General features: G+C 40.3%; 1 protein-coding gene across 7 annotated transcripts in view; it reads right to left on the bottom strand.

Moving 5' to 3' along the window:
* The window catches only part of GRIP1 (glutamate receptor interacting protein 1), a 472,389-nt gene that overhangs the window by 139,705 nt on the left and 309,172 nt on the right, over nt 1-23,512 (bottom strand). For 6 of the 7 annotated variants that reach the window (XM_075856910.1, XM_075856913.1, XM_075856911.1 and 3 more), the window contains exons 3-4: nt 11,887-12,022; nt 8,510-8,655 (exon numbers count right to left, since the gene is read on the bottom strand). The exons of the other annotated variant lie outside the window; for it this stretch is intronic. In XM_075856910.1, the coding sequence (XP_075713025.1) occupies nt 8,510-8,655; nt 11,887-12,022 (282 nt within the window). The remainder of the gene's footprint in view (nt 1-8,509; nt 8,656-11,886; nt 12,023-23,512) is intronic. 7 annotated transcript variants of the gene reach the window in all.

Below are 23,512 nucleotides of genomic sequence, written 5' to 3' on the forward strand. Positions count from 1 at the left end.
AACAAAAGTGCAGTCTGCAGAACTTTTGTTTCCGTGAAATAAAACGGAAACCTAGTGAACGGAGAAAAAAATAAAGCAACTGAAACAAAAGAATTACCATTGAACACAATGGTAATTCTAACATGGTAATTCTAACAGAACCGTTACTTTCCATTTAATCTTTCGATCCTCTCTTCCTCTGACGGCAGAGAGGTAAAGGTATACTAACGGTAATGTGAAAGAAGGGATAAAAACGGATAAGTTCAAAATCCCAAGGAAATCAATGGGATTTTTAATTGCATCAGTTAGTATCAGTTTGTATCCGTTATTTTAGTCATCCGTTTTCTTCATACAACCTATTCGGAACATTCCGAGCTGCTGATAATGCCGTTGTCACCGGGGTACAATAACCGATTTGCTTTAGTGCATTGGTAAGAGAACAACGTCTGCTACTTATATTCTCACTTTGTGAGAGGAACCAGCTTTAACCAATCGGTTCATAAGCATAAAGTCATGCGGACCATCTGTATTCTAGCTTTGGCCACATAGGACACCTGTACGCTTTACAGCAGCTAAAACATCAGCATATACATGCACAGCTAAATCAGCTAATGGTGGGTGAGGGCAAACTAGGGACTAAATTAAACTTGAGATTTACAAACTAACAATTTTAATGGTCAGAGTATGTAAATAACGGAGAGAACTATACCATGATTAGAATAGTGAATATCTTTCAATCTCAAGAGTATTGTATTCTGAAGCCTTTGTGCCATTTCCGTTGATGAGGTTGAATATGGTTCATCGAAAATATTAGTTATTTCAGTAATGCTGCTTCATGTGGAAAGACCCCAGAGAAAAACATAAAAGTGTAATAGAAAATTGCTCCAAATTAATTTATTGGGAGGGTTCTAGAAAAGGAGTTGAATATCATGGAAGCATTAAAAGTCTCTGAAGCATGCATTATGTTTACATACCTGGCAATTCCACTAACAAAAAAGATGAGTGCCTGCAATAGGACAGAATTTTCTAGATGAAATTTAAAGAATATATCTGAGGAAGAGCAATTCCATCAAATGGTTCGAAGTTCATAATCAGTCTTCTAAATAGGTTGGAGTGTTCGGATAATAGAAAACAAAATCTACCGGGAAATCTAATTCCCAGCAGCTTCCCTGCCAGCCCATCAGCAGACACAGGTTGTCTGACATCTGCTGCTCCATAGGCAGGAGAATATTCTGTTGATAGACTTTTAGGACAAACCGAAAATCCCTACAGCTATGTTACTTTACGGATAGGAGCAAACCATATCTACAGTATGTCTTCTAAAAACGTCTTATAAAAACTATTTGACAAAGTTCTCAGGGCATATGAAAACCCCTTTCATTTTTAAAAATTTAGAAATGTAGACCTTTAATCTCAACAACCTGTATTCCTTGGAATAACAGCCTTAAAGGGGTATTCTCATCTTAAACCATACCTCCCAACTTTTGAATTCGGAAGGGACATTTTAAGCCACGCCCAATATCCCGCATAAATACATCAAATCACGGCCAAATCCTTCTGTAAAAAAATAACAAGCGCACATTCTCACTGCGGATCTCTAGACTGTCTGGATATCACAGATATTATGGATCCGATTATATCGTCTTTATGTCACTTTTCCTATCTTGGGTATAACATTTGCTCATCACGGCGGCAGCAGCTGCAGGACAAACCAAAAGGCTGAGAACAATGAAAATCAAAAGGGAGACCCTGTGGTGGATGACTTTTCAATTGACAGGTAGCAGAGTTACTTGATGGGGATTTTTTTTATCCAGTTGTGTAACTCTGCTACCGGTCAATGGAAAAATCATCCACCAGAGCCCCCCTGTAGATTGCTCCACACACAGCCCCCCGGTACATAGCGCCAGACACAGCCCCCCTCTAGATAGTACCAGATACAGCCCCCCTCTAGATAGTTCCAGATACAGCCCCCCTGTAGATAGCGCCACACACAGCCCCCTGTAGATAGCGTCCCACACAGCCCCCTGTAGATAGCTCCAGACAAAGCCCCCCAGTAGATAGCTCCAGACACAGCCCCCCTGTAGATAGCTCCACACACAGCCCCCCTGTACATAGCGTCAGATACAGCCCCCTGTATATAGCTCCAGACACAGCCCCCCTGTAGATAGCTCCAGACACAGCCCCCCTGTAGATAGCTCCAGACACAGCCCCCCTGTAGATAGCTCCACACACAGCCCCTGTACATAGCGTCAGATACAGCCCCCTGTATATAGCGTCAGATACAGCCCCCTGTAGATAGTGCCACACACAGCCCCCCTGTAGATAGCGCCAGACACAGCCCCCTTGTAAATAGCACCAGACACAGGCCCCCTGTACATAGCGCCACACACAGCCCCCTGTAGATAGCGCCACACACAACCCCCTGTACATGGCGCCACACAGCCCCCCTGTAGACAGCGCCACACACAGCACCCCTGTAGATAGGTCCACACACAGCACCCCTGTAGACAGCTCCACACACAGCCCCCCAGTAGATAGCTCCACACACAGTCCCCCTGTAGGTGCCACATTGCCGCCAGAGCAGTAGAGGTTGGCTTTATTCACACGAAAGGGTCAGAGTGTCGGCCGATAAAAACGGCCGTTTTGCATCCGTTCCGATTCCGTTCTGGGCCGTGTTGCCGTTTTTAACGGCAGATTTTGACCCGTTTTTCATCCGTTTTTTTCCCTGTCCGTTTTAAAATCGGATTCATTTCATTTAAATTTGTTGCCACATACAGCCCTCTGTAGATAATGCCACCCAGCTCCCTGTAGGTAATGCCACCCAGCCCCCTGTAGGTAATGCCACCCAGCCCCCTGCAGGTAATGCCACCCAGCCCCCTGCAGGTAATGCCACCCAGCCCCCTGCAGGTAATGCCACCCAGCCCACTGTAGGTAATGCCACCCAGCCTCCTGTAGGTTGCACCCATCCCTCCCCTTCCAGGAGAAGTCACTGACTTCAATGTCCATATATGGACAGTGTAGTCACTGACTTCTCCTGGAGAGGAATCCCCGGCCACAGGGTCGGGGATTCCGCTTCAGAAGTGAGTGACGTCGCTGTGTTCATATATGGACAGTGTAGTCACTCACTTCTCCTGTAGCGGAATCCCCAATCCCCGGCCGGGGATTTGGGGTTCCGACTCCTACAGGGAGCAAGAAAAGACCCTCCTCCTCCTCCTCAGATGCACTCTGCACTGTGAGGAGGAGGAGGAGAGAGAGAGAGCGTGAGCGACGGAAGACACGGCCGTCACTCGGGACACGTCACTCACCATCAGAAGAAGGTAGGAGTCTTGCAGCGGCGTTCTCACTGGTGTCGATGCCAGCCCGGGAGTGAACCAGTCCAGTCACCTGACTGGTGAGGTCAGGTGACAGGTCAGGTGACTGGACTGGTCCACTCACGGGCCGGCATCGATCCCAGTGAGAACACCGCCGCAAGACTCCTGCCTTCTTCTGATCGCTGCTGCAGTCAGCAGCGATCAGCTGTTCTGATGCAGCGCCCAGCGGGACATTTACAGACCGCCCGGGACGGCGGGACAGCGGTGAGAGACCGGGACTGTCCCGCCGGATCCGGGACGGTTGGAAGGTATGTCTTAGACATTCTTGGAATATCCACAGGATATGCCATATTTGTCTGATACAGTAGGTGCAGGTCTCAAAGTTGGGACCCTCAGCTATCTCTATAAAAGGGGTCCCCCGACGTTGTTCCTGTCTGCATCAAGGTTAAAACTGTGTGGAGAGGTGATCGGGCTTCAGAAAACTGTGCTATGTTGTTTTTTGTTTCCTTCATAGAAGTAAATAAGAGTTGTGGTAACAGTTTGGCACAGCGAGCTACACGGTTTCTGGTACTGTAATGCTGTTTCCATAACTCCCATTCACTTCTTGTGGGAGTTATCAAAACAGAGTAGCAAAGCGAGCTAGGACATTTTCCGTAAGGCCAGCCACCTCTTCCCATGGTCCCTGGATGCGGTGCCCCTCGGCAGCTTCACCAGGTGGGGTCGGGAACTCCCTGTTCTGAAAATAGGTGCGGGTCCCTAAGCTAGGATTCACATTTATCAGACATATATGGCATATCCTGTGGATATACATAAATGTCTAAGATGGGAATAACTCTTTAAGGCCTTCCTCATGCACACCACAGCTGTAGCACACTAAGTTATAACGTGGTACACAGAGACTCCATGTACTGCTTTAAAACAAAAATGTTTCCCTTAGAAGAGATACTTTTATGGGATAATACCCAACACAGTGTTTGCTTATTGTTTACGACACAGCTTGTTTCATAGCTGTATTTGTGGATTATGACATCATTCCATTCTAAAACATTTTCTAACAGGAAAAAAGTTGTTGTTGTTTCCCTTTGGATTTCTTTATTTATTTCTCTGGACATTTCAGTTAACTTTTTCTTACAATTTGCTTAAAGAGGCTCTGTCACCAGATTTTGCAACCCCTATCTGCTATTGCAGCAGATCGGCGCTGCAATGGAGATAAGAGTAACGTTTTTATTTTTTAAAAACGAGCATTTTTGGCCAAGTTATGACCATTTTTGTATTTATGCAAATGAGGCTTTCTAAAGTACAACTGGGCGTGTTTAAAGTAAAAGTCCAACTGGGCGTGTATTATGTGTGTTACATCTGGGCGTTTTTACTTCTTTTACTAGCTGGGCGTTCTGACGAGAAGTATCATCCACTTCTCTTCAGAACGCCCAGCTTCTGGCAGTGCAGACACACAGCGTGTTCTCGAGAGATCACGCTGTGTCGTCACTCACTTCCTGCCCCAGGTCCTGCATCGTGTCAGCATCATACACTCCCATTCCTAACGCCCAGCTAGTAAAAGTAGTAAAAACGCCCCGATGTACGCACATAATACACGCCCAGTTGTACTTTTACTGTAAACACGCCCAGTTGTACTTTTGCAAGCCTCATTTGCATAAATACAAAAATGGTCATAACTTGCCCAAAAATGCTCGTTTAAAAAAAATAAAAACGTTACTGTAATCTACATTGCAGCGCCTATCTGCTGCAATAGCAGAAAGGGGTTGCAAAATCTGGTGACAGAGCCTCTTTAAAGAGACTCTGTCACCACATTATAAGTGCCCTGTCTCTTACATAAGGAGGTGGGCGCTGTAATGTAGGTGACAGTAATGCTTTTTATTTAAAAAAACGATATTTTTTCACAAAGTTAGGAGCGATTTAAGTTTATGCTAATGAGCTTTCTTAATGCCCAAGTGGGCGTACTTTTACTTTCGACCAAGTGGGCGTTGTACAGAGAAGTGTATGACGTTGACCAATCGGCATCATGCACTCCTCTCCATTCATTTACACTGCACTAGCGATATAGATATATCACTATGTGCAGCCTCATACACAAGCCCTAACATTACTACAGTGTCCTGATAATGAATACACATGAAATCCAGCCTGGACGTCATGTGTACTCAGAATCCTGACACTTCTGAATCTTTTCTGTGAGATTCCAGCAACGGATACGAAATCTCGCGAGATCTCGGAGCTAAACGAGATTTGGTTTCACTTGCCGGAATCTCACAAAAAAAGAGTCAGAAGTGTCAGGATTCTGAGTACACATGACGTCCAGGCTGGATGGTCATGTGTATTCATTATCAGGACACTGTAGTAATGTTAGGGCTTGTGTATGAGGCTGCACATAGTGATATAACTATATCGCTAGTGCAGTGTAAATGAATGGAGAGGAGTGCATGATGCTGATTGGTCAGCGTCATGCACTCCTCTGTACAACGCCCACTTGGTCGAAAGTAAAAGTACGCCCACTTGGGAATTAAGAAAGCTCATTAGCATAAACTTAAATCGCTCCTAACTTTGTGAAAAAAGATCGTTTTTATAAATAAAAAGCATTACTGTCACCTACATTACAGCGCCCATCTCCTTATGTAGGAGATAGGGCACTTATAATGTGGTGACAGAGCCTCTTTAAGTCCTAATATCGGACTTGAAAATGTAATTGCTTAGACGGCCGGGATCGGATTCATGTTCAATCCCAGCTGCTAAAACAGTGTGCCTTGGCACGGGCACAGCTCCTGAGCTCACGTCATCCTCGTGCTGTATGGTGATGTGCAGGAAGTATACCCATAATAGTTGGTTTTATATTTTTTTTGTCACTATTTAGATAAAAAATAATAATCCTGAAATATTCACACTGTCATTTGAGCTCCCACAATAGGTTGACATTTCCTGTTTTATAAAGTTTAGCTCTCACAAGGTGCAGATTTGGGGGGATTGGGGCATATACACCCCCCCCCCCCCCTGCCGACTTCACCAGCTATTTTTTTAATTGGCCGCTATCTATTGGATTTGTATTAAGTGATGCAAATTAAATCCTATAAATAATACCGGCATCAATTATTACTCATTGCCCCTCGGACCTCTTCAACTCTGCGAGCTGCTGCACTAGGTCCTGACGCCAAACAGAGTCAGAACACCCAATGGGATCTGGTGTGTGTGTGTGTGTGTGTGGTGTGTGGTGTGTGTGTGTGTGTGTTGTGTGGTGTGTGGTGTGTGGTGTGTGGTGTGTGTGTGTGTGTGTGTGTGGTCCCATAGTATGTGCAACTTCAACACCCAGCGTGATCCGATCATTTGTCAGATCATGCTGGAAGTTGTAGTTTCACAAGAGTTGTTCTGTAAAACTTAAATTCCAATTGTATTTTTCTAATAAGCCATTGTACGATTAGGTGTTTCTGTGTTCCATTTTAATTTTTCTTCTTGTGCGGACGGTGTGGCTTACATATTTAAGTGAGTGGCAAGGGGGCACACCCAAACATATAGAAATATGCTGTTGCTTTTTGCCCACCTTCCCTAGATTTCAATCCTGGATCTGCCCCTGCGTCATCTCATTATCATCGCATGCAAGATTACAATGAAAGTCAACATTAAAACAAATCTCTGAACTGGAGGGCAGCAGCTAAGAAAAGATGGCTGATTCCCATAGTCATATAAGAAAAATGGAGTAAGAAAAAACATACAATCAGAAGATAAATGCAGACTAGAAAAGAAAAAATATGTATGTTTCCATATCTACTTTTAATTATGATAATTTTCTAAAAGTTGATATATTCCATTAAATATATGAAACCTATCTGGTACGGTAACCATGAAAGTATTGTGCAGTATTTAGAAACAGATATAAAAAGTTTGTGGCCCTTTGATATAGAACAATAAATTAACTTTACGACATTTTTCATCTGATTATGGAATACAATATTGGAAAATGTCAGCAAACACTATGGGCATCATTGGTACCGAAAGAATAATGGTTTTGAAGGAAAATAGCAGGAGAAAGAAGCATGCGCTCAGCCTATGCAGACATGCAATAAATAAGAGCTTGAAGCATAAAGTATTTAGATTTTCATGCTTCATTTACAAGACGAAACACCGGCTCCGCTTCCTGCGGCTGGTGAAATGAAAACATCAAATGGCAGAAAAGCTCGCACAGCTCAGCCCGGGCTTCTAAATAATTAAAGAAAACACACATAGGAACAGAAGCAGTGCCGGAGATGCGGGCTGAGGTCACTTGTTCTGCATAAAGTGCGAAGCAGAAGAATAGGTTGAAGGAACCTAATTCTCAAATCTGGGGATACGCACCAACATGTCCATGTATAGACAGATGCAGTACCTCAAGAATTATCACTAATATTTCACAAAGGCGCTCAGCATAAACACCCACCGAACGCGGATGTGCTGAGCTTCTGGAAAAGCTCAGGTGCTGAACAGGTGCTGAACTCTATGGATCAAACTTTGCTTATATACAGATGCCCTATAGGCTGCTGTAAATATGTGATATGTACATTGGAATCAATGTCCAATTACTTGGGAAATCCAGAGTGCGGGTACTAAGTGTACATAGGGACAATACAAGTGTTACATAGGGACTATATCCAAAAAGACAAGTTCATAGAATCCTTCTCAGCCAAGATGCACTCTCCATAACTACACCAATTCCCTGGAATAAAAAGTTTCTTGAAAAACACAAATCTATAACAGCCGTGAATACTGAAATATACTGTAACTTTCTACAATGAAGTCCGTATGAAAGAATAGTGCCACTTATGTTGCACATTTACAAGTACATTGCCTGGTGAACTTTATCATCACTTACATTTCACACAAAATACCAGCACAAAAACTGGAGAAAGCCCTTCTAATCATTAGTATTACCTATTTACAAGGGAAACATTTATTGATGAATGAACTCTTCCCATCTGTGCACTGACTTCATCATAAATAGTCTCCTGCCCGAAATGCTATAACCACTCATGAGATGAGCACCCTCACAGAAATGCTCATGGTTTTAATCAGTATCCACAGTATTTGGCAAATAAATGTGATATATATCGATAATTAAATACCGTGATCCACTGCTTACACTATAATTTGTAGGTCAATGAGAAATAAAGCTCCATAAATATTCTCCCCATGCACTGTTTAAAGTGTCCACATTATTAAATATGATCTCTATTACTTACACACAGGAGGAAGCTCATACTCCACTTCAAGAACCACTCGTTCGCCAACATTCTTCAGCAGGCTGATGATTTCATCATGACGAAATTTTGTAAGGTTGATGCCATTTACGCATTTGATATAGTCTCCCACATTCAGTTGGTCACTTCTGTAAAGAATACTAGTCTGTCAGATTTACACTATACTATATTTAAGTCTTACCAACAGAAGGCAATTATTAAATTTAACTTTATGGTTACTTGAATGTATTTATTTTTAAATGAAATTTGTGTTTTAATAACTTTTCTGATTGACTTTTATTAAAAATTATACAGCTACTATGTATCCTGTATAGATAGAAGCTGTATCGTTCTCTCTCAGCCCAATCAGTCCGTTCTGCTGAACAGACGGCTTGGCTGAGAGCGGGTCCTGTGTGTCTCCGGCACACAGGATCACCCTAATATCAATCACATCTAAGTTGATGAACTTACACACGGGACCCTCTCTCAGCTGAGCCATCAGTTCACTGATGGATTTGGCTGAGCGAGAACAATACATCTTCTATGTATACAGAATACATAAAAGCTGTATCGTAAAAAATGAATATTTTTTTTCTAAAAGTCAATTAGAAAAGTTCTTAAAAACAAAAAAAACATTGATTTAATAAAAAAAAATACACTCAAAAGTGAACATAGCCTTTAAAAAAAAAAAAAAAAAAAAGTACATATATATGAATGTCTCACCAACCACAGGTGACCATGGTGATCTAAAGGACTTTGTAGAAAATTATCAATTAAACATGGTTTGATATTTTTCCCTATTTTATGTGAAAACACTGAAGCAGCATTGTTGTTGAGGCCAAAAAAAATGGATTACATTCAAACTATTCATGACTAAAAAGTAGAGTACATTGGAATGACATCATGTTAATAACAAATGGCAATAAGCCAAAATAGCACTTTTCAAGCCCAGAACTTGGGGGTAGGGTGTTATTTTTCCCCTTTCAAATGACAGGCAACTCTAGTAACAATATAATTTGGCTAAAGTATTTGCAATATTTTTTGCCAGAAAAGTTAAAAACTTAGCAAAGCAAGAAAACTATATTCAATCAGCATGAACTGTAGTAACATGCATTTTGATGGAAATAGTAAGGAGTCAAGCATGGCTGTTATGTACTGCTGAAAACATATAATTATAGCCCACAGCTAAATAATGCGTTTCAGAGTTCTCCGTCTCCAGCAGAAGAACACCGACTACTGCTGAACAGCCCACATACGGATTATTGACAGGCCTAGAATAGGTCAACAAAGGCAAGCTTTTCCAAGTTTAATTCTGATAGTAAATCTTTCCTAATGTTAGTAAAAGGTAATAGATCGACCCTGTAATCAATGGGGTTTTATCTTTGTGTATGGATTTCACTGTAACAAAAACAATAAATGATTGAAATAATGAATTCTTAAAAGGGAGCTAGGAGAATCTGGAATAATTCATTTTAATAAAGTGATTAAGTGTCTTGCAGATTAGATTTTTATATTTGGATTAACAGAGCTATAACGATTATATTCTGGGGGGATTTACCTAGCAGGCAGAGGTTTAAAAGCTGTTAGGGTATGTTTACACTGCTTATTTTCGGCCATTTTCCGGCCCGGAAACAGCCGAAAAAATCGGAAGCAGAACGCATCCAAACATCTGCCCATTGATTTCAATGGGAAAAATTGTGTTCTGTTCCGACGGGAAAAACGGGCGCATAAAAAACGCCCAAGAAAAAGAAGTGCATGTCACTCCTTGAGCCGTTTTTCATTGACGCTATAGAAAAACAGCTCCAAAAACGGCCGTGAAGAACGCTGCGAAAAACGCGAGTTTGATTAAAAAACGGCTGAAAATCAGGAGCTGTTTTCCCTTGAAAACAGCTCCGTATTTTCAGACGTTTTTTGTTAAGCGTGTGAGCATACCCTTAACCTCGAACATTTTATTTCGTTTTTGTTTTTTTTCATCTAAAAATCGGCACAGAATTTTAAAACTATTGATTTCTTCATATATCTGTATAGTGTTCAGAAATCTACTGCACAGGCAGCGTTAAATGATAAAATTATTTTTGTCTGTAACCACCACTAGAGGGAGCTTAGAATCTTCCTGCATACTGAATATACATTAAACTTAAAGAGCACTTTCTGTGATTATTGCTCCTCGTTAGGCTGAAGATCGGCTCACATAAAATGTCTGAGACGTCTTCAAACTGAGGAGAGCTGACCACTGCTTGCAGTGCAGAGCACTGATTTCGGTGCTTATGCCCCTTTGTTTCAGCAATAGTGAGGGTCTCAGCACCTGGACCAAACCGATCAAGACCTCTTACAGTATGCTGTAAGCTCCTGAGCACCCTCTAGTAGCTGCAGTCAGCCAGAATTTTATCAATTGTAGCTCTGCATTAAAAAAATGGAGCTCAGCCTCTACAAAGATATATATAAAAAAAACATTTTTAGCCCAAAATGCTGAACCTAAAAAAAACAATATGGTGGAGATTCACTTTGAGTCACTAACAGAGGTACTTTATAATATAAACCTTTCCTTTTTGTGCACATTTTTCCAGCAATCAGAATAGAGCTAGCAATGTATTTATAATTTCATTACGGTTACCATGGCTACGTCCAGACACATGCATATACCTATGCAAGCGAGTACAATTTCTCCTCTAGTCTATACTAGCTATACGAATATAAAATAGCACATTTTGTCTAGTTTAGTAAGCACACCGTTTTTTCTTCTTATCAAGCTTATAAAATTAAAAGAACACAATTACAGTAAAGATAGATGTACTTGGATGTTGCCATGGTTACCAGAAAAAATCAATCCATTATTTACATTGCTGGCTGCATTCATAGTTGAACTGGAAAATGCTACATAATACATATAAGGTTTATATCACAATTAAATGATTTCTTTTAAACCTGATGACTAAACAGCTAAACTTTTAAAATGAAATTTAAGATTATTTATGGACTTCTATAACTCGACATGCACCTTTTATAAAAGGCTCAGGAAAAAGAGAACATGATGGAACCTTCAAAAAGAAAAGCTTTATTCAAAGCACTTCAAAGTCTTTTTGGTAATTTTCTGTACGATAGAAAACAAATGCCATATTCAATATATGTATCTACAAGTATTATATGCAGTGAATGAAATACTATCTTACTTGAAGCCATGTCATCGGTTATAAATATGGTGCTTGCCAATAAAAAAAACGTAGAGCCAAATATCTGCGTCTATAAGACACGGTGTTACCTCAGTAGCAGCCGCCCAATAAGCACGGCAGAGTCCAGTACACTAAAGGAACTATGTGGTTCTGTGCTGTTACCACATTCTGACTTTCTAAGTCTTTGGTCTAGATTGTATAGGAGATTACCTAGCAGCGATTCCTCCTTGACGCAGGTTTGATACTCTTGGCTTCCCATCCTTGTCAATTCCACCTGACACTGTAAGCCCTAGTGTGGTGCCTTCTTTCTTCATTAATTCAACTATTGTTGAGCCCTTGAACTCTTCTGTTAAAAGGAAAATTATGGATATCATTAGAGTGGAATCTGAGAAATGCTTCCACACAACCTGATTTGCATTTATGAAAGAATAAATGAGAAAGATGTGGTTTTCTTATTACCACAGAGTGATAAATGACACAGTCCCATTATACTCCATCCTATTCATCAGGTCATCAGAAAGGACGCCAAAGCCCATATAGGAAAGGAAAGTCGTTCTAAAAAGCATTACACTAAATAACAGAGAGCAAAGTTTCCTTCGTTCTTACGCTAATAAGCAACACATCATGTCTGTGAGTGGGTGAGAGACCATAAAGGGTGAACAGTCCGTTTTATGAATACGATTTACTAAAGGCTTTAATTATGTTGTCTGCCTTTACTTCCTCTAAATGGAAGAAGCTATATTCCTCTGTTTTGCAGTCATACATCTTTTTCAGCAGGTTCTCTCTCAAGACAGGAGGTCATCGGAGCCAATAAACCTTTGTAGATGCATATTTTGATTATATTATACTCTGGCTAGATTAAAACATGGGTGTCCTCTAGCTGGAGCACACATAAAACGAAGGCTGTGATCCACGGCAAAACATTCAGCAACAGTAACCTTGGAGTTCAAAGCCAATTATCTTCTACTCAGCTTGAGATTAGCTACTTTCCAGACAAACACAAGAGTCTTGACTCTATTTATTTGTGTAATATATTAGTAAAAACACTACTTAATCATGCAGAAATATTTACTTAACATAATGGACTTCATTTAGAAGATCAATGTCACCACTATATGGCCACATACACACGTGGCAGAAAATTTCTGCTGCAAATGTTGGTGCAGATTCGGGGCAATTACGCAACGAATCTGCACCAACATTTGCATATTTGACAGGTAATTCAGACGTTGCATATATCACAGCGGACTTGCCACAGATTTCAGTTTTTGCATTGCAAAGGCTGAATTCCGCTGCTTCTCCGCAACATAACGTGCATGCTGTGGAGGGAAAATTCTGCACCACAGCCTAATTTCCGCACAGTTATTTTCTGCAACGTCTGAACTAAGTTTCCTAAAATTGTATAGAAACAAGTGTAAAAAACGGCTGCTGCAGAATTCCACTGCAGAATGTCCGCACGTGGCCTAAGAGTTAGGGTATGTTCACACGGCAACGCCAAATACGTCTGAAATCACGGAGCTGTTTTCGGGCGAAAACAGCTCCTGAATTTCAGACGTTTTGACAAGTGCACGTGTGTTTCGTGGCGTCTTTTACGGATGTAATTGGAGCTGGTTTTCATTGGAGTCAATGAAAAATGGCTCCAATTACGTCCCAAGAAGTGACATGCACTTCTTTGAGGCAGGCGTCTTTTTACGCGCCGTCTTTTGACAGCGGCGCGTAAAAATACACCTCGTCTGCACAGAACACCGTAAGACCCATTGAATTCAATGGGCAGATGTTTGCAGACGGTTTTGATAGTTTTTTTCAGGCGTAATTCGAGGCGTAAATCGCCTAAATTACGTCCGTAAATGGGGCGTGTGAACATACCCTTATTAGAATGAATAAACTAGAAGTCTACGGATTTTAGGAAGTATATTAATTTAGAGAAAATGATATAATATAAAAACTAAAGTCTGATGAAAACAAGAATGTGGGATAAAAAGTTATGGCTAACCTAGGTAATATAGGGGTAGGACAAGAAAAAAAGACAAGCTAACGTCTTGTAACTTGCATTGATTTTACCATGTAAAGTAACGGTCTATTGTTTTGTAACACTATGAGCTGATCAATGGCTTATGAACAAGACACAGGTCTAAAGCAAATTCTCAGTTCTGTCTCGTATAAATCAATACCATTCAGAAATCTATAATCTTCTCAATGTATCCCATATAGAACAGTAAAGACGGACTTGTGAAGGAACACTTATGATCTACGACCAGTATAAAAAAAGAATACTTTACAGCTATGTACTAGTATATATACTTGTACACATCCATCAGTAACTTGTAATATTTTATACATTTACAACTTAACCTACCCAATGAAAAACAGAGTTACTTCATTCACAGCTATTGAGGAATTACCACTAAATGCAGCCAATATAGACCAGGTTTTCTTCAAATGCACCAGCCACTACATCACTCCTCCTGTCCGTCTACAGAATGCTAACATACTTCGCAAACTTTATCGAGTCTTGCACTATAGGTGCATCTGTACTTTTCCTGCTTATGTTAGCTGGACTATACATGCAGCCAATTAAAATCAGCTCTCAGCAATGGAGGCCATAAGAGAAAAGCAGGAGAAACTATCATAGTGGAAAGTTTTCCTACTTTCCTCTTCTGGAATCCATTTCCATTTTTTGGAAATGTTATGCAAATTGCACATGGATAAAGAAAATGTATGTGTAAATGAGCCCTAAAAGTATTTGATCACTTTCAATCCATGCATCATCGAGTGTAAGATGTTCCTCTGATGGAGTGCTCTTGTAGTACAGTATGTACATGTGTGATCCCACTACATAAATGGTAGCGAAAAGTGACCTATATTTAAAGGAACAGTGTCATCACAAATTATTTTTTTATATGTTAAAGATGTTAGTGCTTTATTAAAAACGTTTATATTCATTTGTGTGTTTGTGTTTTACTTTTTCTTATTTTTACACTTTTTCTTCCCTATGGGGGCTGCCATTTTTTGTTCCATTTCTGTCTGTGTCGATTAACGACACATACAGACATGGAATACGGCAGCCACAGTCCCATAGGGACTGCGAACGGCTCCCGTCCCATTGACTTCCGTGTACGGCGTCTGTGTGGGAACTGCGCATGCGCCGCTCCCACACAGTCCAATTCGAAATTGGCGCCGTCCGGCGCCATTTTCCTGTGGACCGGAAGTCGCGGCCGGACAGTAATATTACTACTTCCGGTCGCGGCTTCCGGATTTGTGCACTTGGACCAGCGGCAGCAAACGGAGCGGACGGGCCGGAGGGAGCCGCGGCGGCAGGAGCAGGTAAGAGATTTCAATGTATGTTCGTGTTTGTGTGTGTTTACTACTGTATGTAAACCTACTACACTGTGTGTTAGCTCCAAAAATGGCGACACACAGTGTAGGAGGTTACACCGTTCAAACCCCTCGTTTATCCCGGCACTAGCCAGGATAAAGGAGGGGGGGATCCTGAGAGCTCACTAGAGCGAGGGCTTTTAACCCAATGTTGCAATGCTGCAATTTTGGGAATAGCTCCATCTAGTGACCAAAAATGGGTAGTATTATAAATTAGAATTAATTTATAATATTTCCTGACTCGTGAAAAAAATAAAAAAAATTTGAACAATGTTTAATCACCCACACACTAAATGTTTAATTAAAAAAAAACAAACATGTTTTTCTGGCAACACAATGCCTTTAAGGAAGAAAGCTACTGTTCTTTATACACACAAAAGTACTATATTTTACACATTTTATCTAAATTATTCATACCAACAGCAGTCATCTGAAACTTTTATCAACTATCTCATGGTGAAAGATAACAGGAAGTTCCCAGTATGACCACAAAAAGGTATAAAACGTTTTTGTGTTTTTTTTCCCACAAACCAAACCTGTCATTGGTTATAAAAAGGTATAAAAACCTTACCTCATCACACCTGGTTTGCAAGTGAATGGGACTGAGATACAATACCAAACGCAGTAAATGGACAAGAGTGTTTTTAATTCTGGACAACCAACGTTGCACTGTGTGATTATAGCCTACGGGTCCTCATAAATTAAAGCTGGCCAAACCAGATGACTTTCTGATGTGTATAGGTATGTTCCGACCCTCCTTAATGGCACATGTAGGGGAAAGAAGGATCAGACATATTGAATTTCAACATGGCCAATCCTTTGTTCCTGCAGGCTTTAAGCCGCTGACAGAGAGATCTGGCCGCAGATTACTGTATATCCCCTCTCGCCATTGAGAACGTGTGTTTGGGGGAGTCGGAAGGAACAGCTTGTTTGGCTGACAGCTATTTTAAATGTATGGGTAGCTTAAAGCCCTGTTCATATTGAGTTTTTTTGACAAGTTTTTTGATATGGAACCCGCGTCTGAAAACACGCAAAAAAACGGCTGAAAATGGTAAAACCGGCTCGCGGGAAAGAGAAGCGACATGCCCTATCTTCGGGCGTTTATATTTCTGACCACCCAGTGACATCAATGGGAGGCAGAGAAAGTGGTTTTTCACTGCATTTTTGCCCGCGGCGCTCAACGGTCACGGTCGAAAAACGGAGAAAACTGCAAAAAACTCAGTATGAACATACCCTAAGTGTTGGGATAAATATTTACTGCACCATCTTCTTATAAAAGATTAAATTTAGGGAAAACACGGTTTTCTACCACTATACTTTACTTTAAAGGGCATTTAGAAATCTCATAGCTATAATAGTTATGTCATTATTATCCACATTTCTATTTGGATACGTCACCTGCAACATTTACAGCTTGGTGCAGTGCTCAGAGGTGGTGCAGCAATTCTTTCTGCCAACTAAATTCCTCATATAGATGCAGATTCTGCCAGATCCAACACCAGCCAAGGCCTCATATTTCCCCTGGTACTAGATTCTAGGAAAGAGTTAATGTTAAAGAAATTCTTCTTGCTACTAAATATATCATTTAGACCTTACTTTTCAGAATGAAATCTAGTCGAGATTTGAGGTTTGTATACAGTAGTAATCTCTTCCTATAGAATCGATCTTCAAATGCATTTCAGTGACTATACAGTATGAAATGTTAAATACTTTTGTGTCAAAAAAGACAAAAGTATAATAGGTATGATACCTTTATTGGCTAACCATAATCTTACTTCGCTTCTCAACAAGAATTTTTCTATGGAATTAACTGTGATCCTGCGCTTATTTAAACCTTTCATAGCCTGAAATCCCACTTTATGGAGACCACTTAATTTTATCAACAGACATTCTACATACATAAACGTACACTGTACGGTTAGAGTGCTGAAGCATTTCGCTGTCATAAAGGAAAGGTATTATATGTATGCAATGTTCTCTGCTTTTCATACATGACTTAAAGTTTTGTAACGGACAAAGTCAACATTTTTGATAAGGAGACGAGCTTGAAATTGAATATATTGATGCTTCAAAACTGCTGACAGTGATATAGGGGAGGGGGAGGGCATTGTAAACATACGTTTTTTTCTTAGACATGCAAGTTGCATGAGCGAGAAACCGACCTTTGATTCCCCTGGCGTGGCGTTTGCAAGTGCCATTCTCTGCTCTGAGTAATGGCTCTAGTGGCCAATCAGGGGACCACTAAAGTAGTCAGTCAGAGCAGAGGGGCGGGGCTTGCAGCATGCAGTGCAGGAGGACTCGCACATCAAATGCCCGTCTTAGTGGCAAATTGCATGACAGAGACAAAAGGTACATTTTAAATGCCCTCCCCCTTGCCTATTTTGCCCAGTCAGCATCAAAATTGCTGACAGGTTCCCTTTAAAGATATTGGCCATATTATAAAACATATAACACTATTATAATTAATCTACGGTACATTGTTTAGTTTTGGGAAGAGTTTAATACATTATTTCAAAATGTTGCTTAAAGAGGCTCGGTCACCAGATTTTCAAACCCCTATCTCGTATTGCAGCAGATCGGCGCTGCAATGTAGATTACAGTAACTTTTTTTTTTTTTTAAAACGAGCATTTTTGGCCAAGTTATGACCATTTTTATATTTATGCAAATGAGCCTTTCTTAAGTACAACTGGGCGTGTTTAAAGTTATGTCCAAGTGGGCGTGTATTGTGTGTGTACATCTGGGTGTTTTTACTTGTTTTACTAGCTGGGCGTTGTGAATAGAATTGTATGATGCTGACGAATCAGCATCATCCACTTCTCTTCGTTAACACCCAGCTTCTGGATGCTGCTGCAGAATCAACTGTAGCCTCTGTCGCCTGGTGCCGATGTGTCCTCGCTCGTCCGACACGATGCAGGACCTGGGGCAGGAAGTGACGTCACAGCGTGATCTCTCGAGAACACGCTGTGTGTCTGTGCACTGCCAGAAGCTGGGTGTTAACGAAGAGAAGTGGATGATGCTGATTCGTCAGCATCATACACTTCTATTCACAACGCCCAGCTAGTAAAACAAGTAAAAACGCCCAGATGTACACACACAATACACGCCCACTTGGACATAACTTTAAACACGCCCAGTTGTACTTAAGAAAGGCTCATTTGCATAAATATAAAAATGGTCATAACTTGGCCAAAAATGCTAGTTTCTGAAAAAAAAAAAAACGTTACTGTAATCTACATTGCAGCGCCGATCTGCTGCAATATGAGATAGGGGTTTGAATATCTGGTGACAGAGCCTCTTTAAAGAGGACCGGTCACCTGCCCAAAAAAACTGGAGTTGACATCTCAGTTAGATTGCAGGCGCCTCACATATTCTGACGTTTATTCTTTTCTTCTAGCCCCCACTGTTCCGGAGACATCGGGGCCCTTACGTTTGGTGCCCAATATGTAAATGAGGCCTTTGACTGTCAAGTGGGCGGTTACCCCTTATCAAGTGACTGGTGTTACCCGCCCACTTGACAGTCAAAGGTCTCATTTGCATATCGGGCACCAAACGTAAGGGCACCGATATCTCAGCAACGGTGGGTGCTAGAAGAAGTAAATAAAAAGTGGCAGAATCTGTGAGTCACCTGCAATCTAACAGAGATGTGAGCTGCAGTTTTTTTGGCAGGTGACAGGTTCACTTTAAGAGGTCATCCAGTGTTACCTACTAATGGCTGTGCTATTGGAAGCAATGTACATAAGTAGAATGTCTTCTCATCATCTATGATTTACCATCCCAATAACAAGTAAAGAGCAGAAGTACACAGCAAACACTAAGAAATGACAACTGTATTCCATCACATGTTTAACTACATATTATGAATTATTTAATCGAATTGTGTAAGTCCATCTGCCAACTTAAGCTTGGCATTATGCTCTTCACAGGAGCTGCCTCTTGGTAATCATGCCCTTGGCTACGTACTAGTGATTTATTGAGGGTAAATTACTAGAGATTTGTTGTGACAAACACATGAAAAAAGAAATGAATTTTCTACATTAACCATTAGCTACCCCGTCGTGACCGGATAACTTGCCGTAGCTTATCTGCCAATCAATACTCAGTGTCAAAGTACGGAGGAAGAAAAATGCAAATGAGTAGATTCCCTTCTATAAACCTATAGTCTGTTTCACTAATCAATCTCCTTCCTCAGTCCCTGAAGAAAAATGCATGCGTAATGAACCAAAAGGCAAAGGAGACAGAAGATGGATGCTTTCATTTGCATCAGCGAACTTATTTAACCTAGATGACTGAATTATGCTCTGCATGAAAGAGAGCTGTACCTGGAAACATTTATTATGCAGAGAAAATGTATTTCATATCAATTACATATTTTCATGAAATGTAAATTGTTATATTCTGTAAGTCAGATGCAAAAATCTAAAAAAGTCTGGATAACTACATAGACCTTTATATAAAAATAAGTCAAATTGCAGTAAACTATATGAGTCATTTAGACCACTCCAGGTGCAAATGAGAAATTGCATAGACTTTAACAGAATCAACCTAAAAAGTTAGAAGCCAGCAGCAAATCTCTAGTTGGATTGGCTACCTAATTTACCGAATTAGTTTATTCCGGATAAAAAATTAAAATTCACCTAAAAAGACTCTCCACAGAACAGTATGTGACACAATTATATCCAGTACTCTGGGTTTAGGTATCATCTATGATGTGCTAGTTTTCTTACACCACACTTTATATTTCCATATTAAAAAGAGGTAAACTGGTTGGCATTGCTGGTTAGAAACCCAGGATCTTGAGTTCAGTCTTGAGAAGGCTCTAACAGCTAGCAATGTAAGTTCTGGCCGGTTTCCTTCAGCAATTGATAACATTAGCTAAAGATATTTCAGCTTGTCTTCATATAGCAAAGAAACTAGGAAAATACACGCAACAGGCAAAGGATAATATGCTTGAATAGATTTCTCTCGATATATAGAACTGCTCAATTCTAGAGGCTAGAAGAAGTCTTTATTGTGGCTCCCTCCATTATTAGCAATCAATATTCTACAATGAGCACACCTAGAAAGTAGAAAGAACTGCATCAACATAAAAGTTGAGCAACAATGATAAAATAGAATTCTAGTAAATTAATAGGGCCAGTCATTATGGATCACTGCTTCGAGATTCTGAAGGGTCGATTTGAAAAAATTCCCAAGAAGAATGTGAGGAAGGAAGTTGATTTTTCTTGTGGACGTACTAATTTTCTGCATAATTCCCAAAGCACATTAAATTTTAATAACTACACAGTGCAACTAGTCAACCTTTCCCCTCTAATATAAAGTACAACATTTATACCAAATGTACGGGTGAGGTTTTTCCATTTATAAAGACATCATTCTGTATGTTTTTAAAAAATATTCAATACATAAACCCTAAAAATGCAATACGTTATTTTGTAAGCATCAGAAAATATCTTATTTGGAAAGCCGTTGTGAAAATTGTTGGGAAAAGGATAGTTAAATAGGTCACATTCCACACTTCCGTGCACATGCTTATGTGATGATTGCAATCTCTTGGGGCAACATGCTACAAATTCACTCTGCTACACTGCCTTTTTATAACCCACTCTTATAAGACAGATAGAATATTGCCATCGAAAAAAAAAGCTGAAAAAAAATAAATAATTGGCACATGTAATACTGGTGCCCACAGAACCATGTAAATATCAAAACTCCTAGGCCTCATGCACATGACCATAGTTTTTTTTATCCGCAATTACGGATCCATAATTGCGGATAAAATACGGACACATTCATTTCTATTAGACACGGAAACACCTTCCCGTATATTTACATAGTATCCGAGTCAGAAATGAGCCGCAAAAAACAGGACATGTCCTATTTTTCTCATTTACGGACCATGCTTCTATACTTTTTACTGTGAGTCCGCAAATGCGGATAACGCTCCGCGGCCGTCTGTGCAGTATTTACTGACCGTTAATACTGCATGGTCATGTGCATGGGGCCCTACTCCTAATGTTTTCAGTTATAATTTACCCATTTTTCTCTGGGTCTTCATGTTAGAAAATTACACTTTCATATGTACACAAAGAATGAAGACCTGAATGCCAGTATTGTGGTGAAAAAAAGTAGCACATTTTGGCGCAAAAATGTGATGTTTTTTTACTTTTACACTGCGCTCAACACTTTTCTCTAAATTGTAAATTGCTGCAGAATGTCTTGGCACTATATAAATAAAGCTCATTATTATTATTATTATGTTGCCCAATATATTTTGATATTAGGTGCCTGCCTGCGAGTGGGAAAGTAGTATATCTCCTTTATACTTCCTTCCTTATAGTAAAAACCATTGTGGCAAAAAAAAAAGTTTTGGCAACAACTTTTTTTTTTTTTAGGGAGGATCTGAATGATTAGAAACCAGTAATATTTATCCCATCCAGTAAAGATCCTCTCAATGTCCAGGGGTCATTATCACTTGCATTAGTCATTTATGGACACCCCCTGAGATTCTGGATCATTCATCCAATAAGCTGTGGCAGTGTGTGTCAATATAAGGAAGGCAACAATGTGCAGGCATAGATAAAGGTGGTCACAGAGACATAGAATGTTGCTGATCCAACCTCAATTTATCAATCAGTGTGATAATCTTGGCATCTCAGTCTCAAAAAGTTTACTCAATGCACTTACAAAGTAATTAGATCTGCTCCAGGCCACCAAAAAACAGAAGTGGCTTGTTTTATTTATGGTCTCTCATTATTGTTCATGGAATAATTCTTCTCCTTATTGATCAATGATATTTATTAGCTTCCCATCAACCTATCAAAGAAGTTATACTGTCGTACATTTGCATAGATCGCATACAAAGACTGAAAATGTGACAACAATTAACACGAGCTTTGTAGAATTTCTAGCGAGCCTGTACACCGCTACATTGATTTACGGAAAATGTCGAACAGAAACTAAGAAGCTGAGCGCTCACATGAGCGCTTCTGCCGCTTCAGTTTAGCGATTTGTAGGGGTCTCAGTGCTCGGACCCGCACCAATAAAAACTTCTGACATGTCACTATGACATGTCAGAAGTTTGTTGAATGTTTAGTTACCCTTTAACAATGTCTGTGTTGACACACACAGTCCTGGCCAAATGTTTTGAGACGGATACAAATTTTGGTTTTCACAAAGTTGCTGCTTTAGTTTTTATACTGGCAATTTGCATGAACTCTAGATTTTTATGAAGAGCGATCAGATGAATTGCAGTCAATTGCAAAGTCATTCCTTGCCATGAAAATTAACTTAAATCACAAAACCCCCATTTCCACTGCATTTCAGCCCTGCCACAAAATGACCTGTTAACATAATTTTAGTGATCTTCTCATTAGCTCAGGAGAAAGTGTTAACGAAGAAAAGGCAGCTGATATCATCACACGGTCATGCTGACTGAATTATAAGAGAAGACTGGTTGCTTTAAAAAAGGGGGATGGTGCTTGAAATCATTGCCTTCTTCTGTTAACCATGGTTACCTCCAAGGAACATATGCAGTCATCAATGCTTTGCATCAAAAGGGCTTTAAAAGCAGAACATTGCTGCTTGTAAGATTACCCCTAAATCAACCATTTATTGGATTATCAAGTACTTCAAGGAGAGAGGTTCAATTGCTGTGAAGAAGGCTTCAGGGCACCCAAGAAAGTCCAGCAAATGCCAGGATGATTCAGCTATGGGATCGGTTCAACACCAGTGCAGAGCTTGCTCTGGAATGGCAGCATGCAGGTGTCAGTGCATCTGCACACACAGTGAGGCAAAGGCTTTTGGAGGCTGGCCCGATGTCAAGAAGGGCAGCAAAGAAGCCTCTTCTCGCCAAGAAAAAAACCAAGGACAAACTGATATTCTGCAGGAAGTACATGGACTGGACGGCAAAGAACTGGAGTAAAGTTATTTTCTCTGATGAAGCCTCCTTCCGACTGTTTTGGAAAACTGGAAGAATGATTGTAAGAACACTTCCATGAATAAAGAATAGTATCTAAACATCCTCCAAGAACAACTTCTCCCATTGATACAGGAGCAATTTGGTGATAAACAATGCTGTTTCCAGCATGATGGAGCACCATGTCACAAGGCAGATTTGATAATTAAGAGGCTCGGTGAACAAAACATTGAAATTCTGGGTCTATGGTGAGGAAACTCTCCAGATCCCAATCCCATTAACAACCTGTGGTCAATCCTCAAAAAGCAGGTGGACAAACAAAAACACAGAAATTGTGGTAAACTCCAAGCACTGATTAGGCAAAAATGGGTTGCCATCAGTCAGGATTTGGCCCAGAAGCGGATATCCAGCATGCCAGGGCAAAATGCAGAAATCTTAAAAAAGAAGGGTCAACACTGTAAATATTAAGTCTTTGCATAAACTTGATGTATTTGTCAAGAAAAGTTTAAAAACTTCTGAAATGCAAATAATTGTTATTCAAATCT

Source organism: Rhinoderma darwinii, chromosome 3 (genome assembly GCF_050947455.1).
Source record: "Rhinoderma darwinii isolate aRhiDar2 chromosome 3, aRhiDar2.hap1, whole genome shotgun sequence".
Lineage (NCBI taxonomy): Eukaryota > Metazoa > Chordata > Amphibia > Anura > Rhinodermatidae > Rhinoderma > Rhinoderma darwinii.